The sequence below is a fragment of the Crocodylus porosus genome, unplaced genomic scaffold (genome assembly GCF_001723895.1).
Source record: "Crocodylus porosus isolate Cpor-Errol unplaced genomic scaffold, CroPor_comp1, whole genome shotgun sequence".
Classification (NCBI taxonomy): Eukaryota; Metazoa; Chordata; order Crocodylia; family Crocodylidae; genus Crocodylus; species Crocodylus porosus.
This window is the reverse complement of record NW_017728951.1, coordinates 29,601,145-29,611,874: the sequence shown is the minus strand read 5'-3', so window position 1 is coordinate 29,611,874 and position 10,730 is coordinate 29,601,145. Positions and strand designations below refer to the sequence as shown.

Here is a 10,730-nt window from a genome sequence, read left to right as displayed (position 1 = left end):
GGGGGCTGGACTCGATGATCTCCCGAGGTCCCTTCCAGCCCTAATGTCTATGAAATCTATGAAAACCTGTGGTTTCCTGCATTTTTCTCCTTTAAAGTGGAAAATCCATGTTTTTCCATAGCAAATGGAAGACCTGGATTCCTGATAATTACTTTGTTTTGGTAGTGAATATGAAGAACTGTTTAAGTTGGAGGATAATATTGGCACAAAATGAAATGGACATGAGTTAGTCATGAATAAATTTAGATTTGAAATTCATAAAGAGTTTATAATCATCAGAGGAGTAAAGTGCCAGAATGGCCTTCCAAACAAGGAAGTGGGGACAAGTAACATGAATTGTTTCAGGATGGAACTTAAAGGACAGTATTATAGGATAACAGTGTTGTAGTGGTAATGAGAGCAAGTGACATGCAGTATTGTGGTATGCCCATGGATAGTATTTGAGAGGAAACTAGACTTCCTTCTGAAAGAACATATGATCTCCATAACTGTGGGAAGTACTTGATGACACAGAACTTCTTTACTCAACTGGTGATGAGGGCAGGCCTGGTGGTATAGGCTGTTGTTAGTGAAAGTAGGCTCCGTGAGATGCAGGTTCTTGGCACAAGGAGGAGTTCAAGTGTTGAAGTGGTTTTTCATTGGGGTGATAGACTTGTGTACTATCTGATTTATGTGTGTTTTCAGGACCTGCTTTAATGTAAGTTACAGGAAAACCTACCTATAAATGTATTTGTGGAAGTAAGGAAGTCCAGATCAGGTGGCAACCCTCCCTTGGTTAGATTTATTTTGTTTCTTCCTTTCTCTTGAGTTAATATGCTTACAAAACTTGTTTCTCCGTATGGGATTGCACTACTCCCTTATTTCAGAGCTTCTGCTAGTATCCTGCAATTGTCGGGAGAATTTTTTTGCTCTCTGAATTGTGGTTTTTGTTTTGTTTTTCTTTTTTGGTTTCCTGTGAAGCACCGGACATTAGGTGCACTGGTATTTCTAATATTACTGAGAAATCTCTCAGGTGCCTGCCTGGCTGGCATGTCATGATCATACATTCAATTACCACATTTGGGGTGAGGAAGGAGTTTCCACCAAGTGAGTTGAGCTAGGGCTGACAGAGTTGATTTCCTTCATCTTTAGTGTTGGCAAACAGCCCACTTTTTAGGTGCATCTGCACATCATTTATTTAACAAATTCTCTGCAATTGGAGAGGCCCAATACATTGGTGGCTCCCATCTCTCTTTGTTTTTCTCCATGGTTCAAAATCCTATGTGGAGTGTTTTGTTTGTTTGTTTTGAGGGAGGGTTGCACTAAAGATTTTAAGGTTGCAATAGGATATTAGGGAGGATGCTTTGGGCCTGTGATGCATGGTATGCTGCAGAGTGGATAGTCTCATAGAACCATCTGGAATATGGTTTATTATGTGGTTATCTGCAGTGGCCCAAGAAGTCTCCTCCACTATCTGTGTTCAGAGGCTCCTCTATATGTGTAGGTCAAGGCACAGTGGGATCTGATGTGTGAACCACATGATCACACCTCCTGCCATACAACATGAGGAGCTGAGGAGAGTTGGGGGGTGGGAGGGAGGGTGGCTCAGATTTCCCCACTGCAAGCCCTGTAGCTGACAACTGTGCCACCACTGCCAGCTTTGTCAACTGTGGCGTTGGCAGTGGGTGGTATATCCCCTGTGGCCAGGACCCCTCATTTTATGGGAGAACTTGGCCATACTTCCAAGTAATGGCACAATTAGAACAAGCTACAAAGCTATTTCACATTTTTTGTGGGACAACTGTGTAGCTTATGCTTGTTTTGCCATGCCATTAAGTGGCTGAACATGTAACTGTTTTACTACTTAAGACATGATTATCCAGTTTAATCACACTTTAAGTGTAATGTGTAGAGGGGGGCCTATAATTATACAAAGACTCTTTATCTACCCTAAAGAACTTCTACTCCAAATAAAAGACAGTTAATGAAAAGAACAAATAAGTGGTTGGTGTGAGGAAAGAAGTGGAAAAAAACTTCTTATAGGTCTGTATTTGTTGGAGTTGAAATGTAGGAAGTGACTGGTAAGAAATTAATAGGTCTGTCCCTTCTTTTAAAAAAAAAATGGTTCTTGCATGTCTCTTCACTGCCATAATAACTAAGTCCACCATAGTTCTGAGTGTATTCATTCTCAGAACACTCTGAGTTGTCTCCATTTTACAGATGAAAAATGAGGATCAGGAAGTGTTGGGGTAATCTCAGAGTTACACACAGGATCTGAGACAGCCAGGAAATTGATTGTGGGTCTTCAGGCTATAACATAAGTGCCCTAAACGCTGAACTGTCCTTTCTTTCTTAGCCTGCTGAGACTCTATTGGTTTTTGTATGAAAAATATGTTTTGCTTTATAGGAAAAAGGTTTCATACATAATATGGTGTGTGTGTGTATATAATGTTTTTGAAATAATTTCTTTATAATTTATTGCATAATTACCATAAAACCACTAAATTTGATTTAATTTTTTTTTTAGTCTAGATAATTGTTCTGTGTCTTTCACAGGAATTCTAAGCTACATTTACTTTGTATAGGTAATAGCTAAAACTTTATCTTTGAAGAGCACCTGAATGATTGTTACTGTTTTGTCTGGAGAATGAATGTGTGTGTTCAGTATGATTGGAGAATGGATTTTTTCTTACTGGAATCTGGGTCAGACAACATGTGAATTCTAAGCAAAGGAAAACTATACATTGAGTACCACTAGTTAGACCTGGAAGCTTTCCAACCATTCATTTTTAAATCGCTACATTTCATGAAAATTATCTTCATCATGCTTTTCCATAAATGCATTATATCTGATCTCTAATGTAACAAAATCCACGATTGATTTAACAATCTAAATATCTATTTTAGATGTCACTCTTCCCCGCCTCAAGGCCTTTATATCTCAACTGTTGTCACGGTTACACATTGAAGCTCTTCTGCATGGCAATATAACAAAACAGGTTAGTTTGATTGCAGTAGTTTATGTTATAGGTAGTGGCAAGAACTAAGGATTCATTTAATTGTCCTAATTTTAAAACTCATTTTTTCCTCTCCATAGTTTTCACTTTCCAACTTTAAGAGCTCTGTTGAAAACACCCTGGTGTCATTTATTTTCTGCTCTCTAATATTAGCCTGAATGCTATTCCCATATTGGTCTTCAAAATTTAACAGTTTAAGTATTTTCAAGTCTGTGTTGCGTGTCGTTATAGTAATGTAATGAGACTGCAAAATGAATTGTGTGGTAGTTCCTGCTTTTTCCACTTGCAAGCTTTAGTTTGACTTGCAAAAAATTCAGAATGCTTCAAAATGGGACTCTTTGTACATGGCTAAATGGAGGTGTGGGACCATAAGTAATAGACTTTTACTTTCAAAAAGAAAAGAAAATGAAAGTTAAATAATTTAAATGGAAGTTAAACTATTTACTCTGTCCTTTTAAAATGATAATGTTTTGCACAAACATCCAATGAGCATATTTACTTTATCATGGTAGCCCTGTTGGAAAGTTAAGATGTATCTTATGGGGCTGGTATAGTGTTATTCTCAACAGTAAATATAATGGAAATACTTCTATACTAGACTCATGAAACTTTTCTAGTCCTAGGAAATCTAAGATATTGCCAGTCACCACTGAGCATATGGTGTGGGGTGAAGAAGTCACCACCAAGAGGGAGTGAAAGGGGAAGGAGCCAAAAGAATTGTATATAGGAAGTTTGGGCATTTAATGACAGCTCAGCAAAAGTTCTTCAATAATTTTTCTTTTTTTTCTTTTAAAAGAACTTAAAGAATAACTTCACCTTCCTCTTAGTTTCCTTCCAATGTCAGTTGAAGAAAAAACAAATATGGTGGTTTTCATTCTTTCTTTCTACCCAAAATGTTCCCAGCTGGAGGCAGATACAGCGCCATGTTTAAAACTACGGTTTTCATTTCCCTACCAATCAGTAATGAGGTGTAAACAGGGCCCCTCTATCAATCAGTGGCAGGGGGGAGTGCATGGGAACCTGCAAGATGAAAGGAACTACAGCACAGCCCACTTCTGCTGTGAATTTAGTAGGGCCCTAACTATTTTACAGTCTATGCATTTCAGATGTACAGATCAGGTCAAAAAATTCTCCTTGAGGGAGGGATCAATACAGCTTTTAAAATAAAACAGAGCATTTTGGGTAAACAGAGAGTTAAAACTGCCATATAATTTTATTGGACATCAAATCTGAAACTCCAGCTGCCTTTGCACAAGTCATTATTTGTTTTTTCTTGGACTGATGGAAAGATTGATTGATGTGTGTGCTATGATGATGGAAAGGCATTTAAAGAAAAAGCTCAGCTGTCAGTGTGATAAAGCTCTTAAACATGAACACAACTTTTAAATAAGTGAATAATTCCATCCCTTTTCTGCAAAGCACTTTGGCTTAAATTAAGTCCCACTGAAGTAAACACAATTTAAGCATATGTCTCACTCAACAGATGAGGTGGCATGCACAAGGCAAATGCCCATACAGAAATGGCTCCATTTTGTGCAGGTACAAAAAGTGCAACAAACCAAGTCTATTATGTTTTAATAACTGCAAAAAATATACATATCATTTGTCATTTCAGAAGTGACATTTTAAAAAAAATACATGAACTGCGTTATATAACATACAAACTTGAATGCATAACAGTTAATGTAACAGGAAATGCCAAGGTAACATGGTTTGGTAACACTCAAGTCTTTGATACTGAAAACAGATAACAGAGTAACTAATTGACTTTGGACCCTTACAAACTAATCTTCTGAAAATAGGTGTTATGGTTCTAAATCACAGAGGGTTAGCTTTATAGGCACCTAATTTCCATTAGGCATTTAAATACTTTTACAAATATAGCCCTTAGACATTTTTGAGAATTTTATCCAGATGCTACACTATATTAATATGCACAAAGATGAAATGCACCAATGCTATTTTTTCCTAAAAAATGGAAAGTAAATTCAAATTGTAATTAGCAATTATAACAGTTACTTTCAAATGTATAAATTCAGATTTTTCTTTAATGCCTTTTAAATATGATTAGCTTTTAAGAAATCGACAATACAGGTGTTGGTATCTAAGTAGTTCTATAATTACTGTATTTTCTGACAGATAGTACACCCTGGAATACAACACAAAACATTCTTTTTTTTTTCTTGTCACCTTCCTAAAAAGAACTTACCTTATAGTATGGGTCTGGCTATGGGCTAACCCTGTATGCCAATTTGATTCAGCAAACAGGACCATGTGCCAAGTCAAAGGCTGTGACCAGATATGACCCCATGTGCTGGGTCCAAGGCAAGCACACTGACTCAATCCAGTTAAGCTCCAGGTCTGAGGCCACATACCAGCTCGGATCCCCTATGCCGGGTCTAGCCATGGACTGACCCAGCAAATCAGGCATATCATTTGGTTGAGGAGCTCTGCAGGGGTCTGGAAATTGGGGATGGCAGGACCCATAGCAACATTAATTGCCACGACTCTTAGAGCTGCAGCAATTAATACTGCCACACCCCCACCACTAGGGGTGCACTGTTAAAGATTATTTGGGCCGGTACTGATGGCCAATTATTAATGAGCCATATTGGCCTATACCAATCCAATTACTGATATGGATAGCATCTGGATGGTAAATCTGTTGGGGAAGAAGGGGCAAGGGGAGGGAAGGGTTGTGGTGGGGGATAGATTGAGACTGCCATGGTGAGGCAGGAAGGGGGCTGGGTCAGGCACTGCCCGGTTTGGGGCAGGCCATGGGATGGAGCCATGAGCAGCTTATTTGGGGGGCATGGGGAGGGAGGCAGGGTGGCTCCCCCCTCTGCTCACAGCTCTGGGGAAGGCACCAGGGGGTGTGCACCCCCAGATCTGTGCACAGGGTAATGATGAGTTGGTGTTGCCCACTTAAGGCCAGGGGCAACACTGGGCTGTTCCCAACTTGGGGGTGGGGGGAGCTGGGAAGACTCTGGTGCTGCCTTGAGCAGGCAGCAGCAGCCCACCATCACTGTGTGTACAGATCCAAGGGGCATGTACCCCCCATGCCTTCCCCAATGGTGCACCCAGTGGGGGGAGGGGGAGTTGCCCCCCCACAACCCCCTGACAGGCTGCTTGCAGCTTTGTCTTGCATCCTGTCAAGGAGCCCCTTTCCTTCCTCGCTCTGGAAGTCTTGATCTGCCACCCCCTCCCCCCCCAATGCCCCTTCCCTCTTCCCGCCCCTTCCCCCAACAGACTTACCAGCTGGACGCTGCTCTCCAAATTTCTGGGTTAGCTGCATGCATGCTGTGGCTGAGCGCATGCACGCAGCATTTATCGGCAACATTAACTGCCACGTTTACCAAAAAAAGCCGATTTCTGATAAAATCAATTTTCCTTTTCTTGGTTCCAATACTATATGAACTGATGCATTTGTGCACCTCTACCCACCACAGCATAGAACTAATTTGTTTTTTGGGGTGTTGGGTTGGGCTTTTTTTAAATATGATTTTGCAGATTTGGGAAAACTGTTTCCTACCAGTTTCCTCCTCTCTCGTTAGGGAAGGCTTGCTATTCATATCTGATCACCCCAGCCTCCTATACATGGTTGCACCACTCTTCATATAGTTGTAGGATTGTATCCTGTCACACATGCTGCTAGTTACAGAAAACATTTTTTTCTCATTATTATCTTTTTCATCATTAAAATACAAAATCTTTAGATTTAATTTTGCATACTTCAGTGAGGTTTCATATAGCAACTTAATCACAGCTCATACAAACACTGGAAAGAAACTGAGGAAGGTATAGTTATTTGGTCAGCTGTAAGCAATGGGGTGACTGGGACCCCTTGACCAATCAGCAGTGGGAAGTTAAAAATGACACCATGTTTAAAGCAGCAGTTTTCACTTCACTGCTGATCAGGAGCAAGGTGCAAGCAGGGCCCCTTCACCAATCAGCAGTGGGGTGACTCGTGAAGGAACCTGCAAGATTAAAGGAGCCTTAGTGCAGCCCACTTCCACTGTGAATTTGATAGGGTCCTAACAATGATATTTGCCTAAAGGAGTTGAGTACTCCTTTCCCATTGTATTTCCACTGGAAGTTGGGTGCCTCATTCTTTTAGGCCTGTTTTGAGAAACAGCCATCAAGTGCAGAGCTGAAGCTGATTAATTGTATAGGAAACAAATGTCACTTGTATGTACTGGGTTTTTAATTGTATGGGTACTAAACAAGACTGTTTTCCTAATTATCTTGCCAACTGAAAGACGCATGAAGAAACAACATTTGACTCTTAGCTTTTTTTAATCATTCATACATAAAGGAGAACAGCTCGATACTAAACAGGCAAAATGTTGTAAGCACAGCACAACAGAGGCAAAGAACTGACCTAGTGAAGAAACTTTAAGAAATCAAATTAATAGCTAACAAACCTTTATTTGTGTATTTTTTTTTTTAAATTTCGTAGTAGGTATGCAGTTTCTGAAAACTCACATGCTTTAACTTTGGTTGAAAAAGTCCAGTTCAGTGTGTAAAGATAATGTAATTGAATCTGATTGCCACTACCACTGGGTTAATGTTAACACAATTATCAGATGTCAAAGGAAAAAGCACGCTTATTTCTGCTGTGGTTTTTTTTTTACTTTTGTTTAAAAATAACTACCTCAGGTTTTTTATTCCTGACTTTTGCATTTCAGCATCAAAACCTGTTCTCTGTCATTATGCTACTAGAACAAGATTGACAAGGAATAAACACCCTTTTCATTATTTTCTCTCCTAGGCTGCACTGGGAATTATGCAAATGGTTGAGGACACTCTCATTGAGCATGCTCATACAAAGCCTCTCCTTCCCAGTCAGTTAGTAAGATACAGAGAAGTGCAGCTGCCTGACAGTAAGGGTTTTTTTTTATCTATAAGTTATAAAGCACACAATTCAGGATTCCTGATATCTCTATTGATATTTTGATGTAAATGTTACTCTATTGCCAGTAGCTTATTAAGAAATCAAATCAGTTTTAAATTATTTTATGTTGTATGGTTAGCAAAATAAAAGGTGCTAGGTGCATTGTCTGCAAAATAGAATAGATGAGTTTAACATTAATCTTTTTCATATGTTCAAGCACCATTTTACAGAATTAGAAAACAGCCTTTAGCTCCTTAACCTAGTATTGATGTGAAGAATGGGTATAGACGCACGGCTTATACAACAGTTTAGAAGAATGGCACTGAAGTAAAAAGAGTGATGGTTCAGCCTTTTTCAAATGTTGAAAGAATGAGGTAGAGGAAACCAAAGTATGATGATTTTGATTAGCTTTAGTGTATTGGGGTTGTGATACTCTGGTCAGGCATGATTTTAGGTATGTTAAAGATTTAAAAAAATACTTTACAAATACATTTCATTTCTCATTACAGAACAACACTTTTTGTAATGTGTCAACTTTTGTTGGCTTTACACATTCATGCACTTATAAATAGAGCTTTATAGCTTTATTTTGCTTTGTAGGTACTTGTGAAATATCCAAGACCTCCTTCACTTCGTGCATTTTCCGAAAATGAAAGCTCTGCCTCCTGTGCTTCCATATTGAACAATTTTCAATATTAATTTATACGGCCAATGAAATAGTGTTGTGTGAGAACCCTTTCCTCACTGAGTAAAGTACAGTGACTGTTGATTTTACAAGATGCATGAATGTTACTCAGATTACTACAGTGTCACAGAATCAAGATTTTAAGCAATCCTTGGAAGTGTATACAAATACATGCCCTGAAAAATATAGCCATGTATAGCCAAAAACAATTATCTCCAGCTGATGTTTAGCCTGCAGGAAATGCCTTATATGGAATAAGCTACTGGTATTAATATTTAATCTGTTTTAATGCCTATAAAACTGGGAATGGAAGTCCTGTATTTGCAGAGCAAACAAAGCCGATAGAGCAAGGGCACATGAAGGCATTTTGCTTGGCATGTGCACCTTGGGGTGGATGATGAAGAAGTGGCCAGGGCTGCGCTGTCACAACAAGGATCAGGCCCCTCATGGTTCCCCCGCCACCCATCCCAACACACCAACATCTTACAGGTCATGATTATGGGTGATATTGGCACTCTGCCCAAAAATGTTGCCAACCCCTGTGGTAGAGCCAGTGCAGTCTTCTCTGTCAGTTGCCCAAATATACCCCATTCATGATTCACAGGGACCACCTATTAAGGTTGAGAGGGCTGTTCAGTCTCCATTTCCAATCAGTGTGAGGTCTGTAGGGACACTCATGCTCATTGTGAATGAGAAACATCATCTGGTAAAGTGTTTGCTGTGAGGACCCTTTGGTGTAGAATTCACTTACTCTTGCCAATTGCAAGAGTTTGGATTTATTTATGTTCTAGATATGCCAGAAATCTTTTTTCACACACGCTGGTGAAAAGGTTGCCTGATTAATAATGGAAGATGAATGCTGAAAGTGTGAGCCTTTTTATATTAACCCTTACAAACTCATTTTGCCTGCAGCTAGACTGTCAGTGGTGTTTTGAGTTGTTTGGTGATAGGTTTTTTTTGTTTGGTTGGGTTTTTTTCTTTTAACACTATTTGAATAGTTGAATTTTAATCATTTTTAACTTCATCTTTTAGGAGGTTGGTTTGTGTACCAACAGAGAAATGAAGTCCATAACAACTGTGGCATAGAAATATATTACCAAACAGATATGCAAAGCACCTCTGAGAACATGTTTCTGGAGCTCTTTTGTCAAATTATCTCAGAGCCGTGCTTCAATACTCTACGTACTAAGGAGCAATTAGGTGAGTGGACAAAATTTAAACACTCTCTACTTTCCTTTCTTTTTCATGTCCTTGTGACAAGGTCTTCAGCAGAATTTACAGATTCATTGGAATTTAACAGGGCTATGCTGTGAGCACTGCTGCTATGGACTCAAACTTGTGACATCTGGAGTGTCAACCATGCACCCCAGCCCCCCACTCTCTATTGTGCACAAATATAGGTTTTAACCAGTCACAGTAATTTTTTTTTCTTTTATCAAGGTTACATTGTGTTCAGCGGTCCTCGCAGAGCTAATGGCATACAAGGACTGCGATTTATAATCCAGTCAGAGAAGCCACCACACTACTTAGAAAGCAGAGTCGAAGCTTTTTTAAAAACTATGGAGAAGTGCATAGAAGACATGTCAGAAGAGGCCTTTCAAAAACACATCCAAGCTTTAGCGATTCGTCGTCTAGACAAACCAAAGAAGCTATCCGCAGAATGTGCTAAATACTGGGGGGAAATAATTTCCCAACAGTATAACTTTGATAGAGGTAAGAAATGCTGATAATCGTGTATGAAATCAAAAGTACAAAATTGTTTTAATACCTCAGGCTTTGTGTTGCTAATTCCCTTTGTATCCAAATATATTACAATCTAATAATTGATTGATATCGATATCTGACCTGATCTCTTTTTCCTTCCCTTTTAAGTTTTCTATTGTGCCCTTGAGATATTTTGTTTTATTTTTAGTAGTGATAATTGCAAAACTTCCATTTCATAGTTGGTATGGTCGGAAGCGACCTGAGCAGAATCAAACGACCCCAGCAAGGTGTTTGTCTAGCCTCCTTTTAAAGACCCTCAGGGTAGGAGTCAGCACCACTTCTCTTGGAAGTTGGTTCCAGATCCTAGCTGCCCTGACAGAGAAGTAGCGCCTTCTGATATGTAGCCTAAATCTACCCTCGGCCAGCTTCTGACCGTTATTCCTGGTCGCTC

The 10,730-nt window shown here is 39.4% G+C and overlaps 1 protein-coding gene across 1 annotated transcript in view; it reads left to right on the top strand.

Moving 5' to 3' along the window:
* The window catches only part of IDE (insulin degrading enzyme), a 115,311-nt gene that overhangs the window by 85,146 nt on the left and 19,435 nt on the right, over positions 1-10,730 (top strand). Inside the window, exons 16-19 of the mRNA XM_019555515.1 lie at positions 2,887-2,978; positions 7,768-7,879; positions 9,608-9,775; positions 10,016-10,288. Coding sequence (XP_019411060.1) covers positions 2,887-2,978; positions 7,768-7,879; positions 9,608-9,775; positions 10,016-10,288 — 645 coding nt within the window. The remainder of the gene's footprint in view (positions 1-2,886; positions 2,979-7,767; positions 7,880-9,607; positions 9,776-10,015; positions 10,289-10,730) is intronic.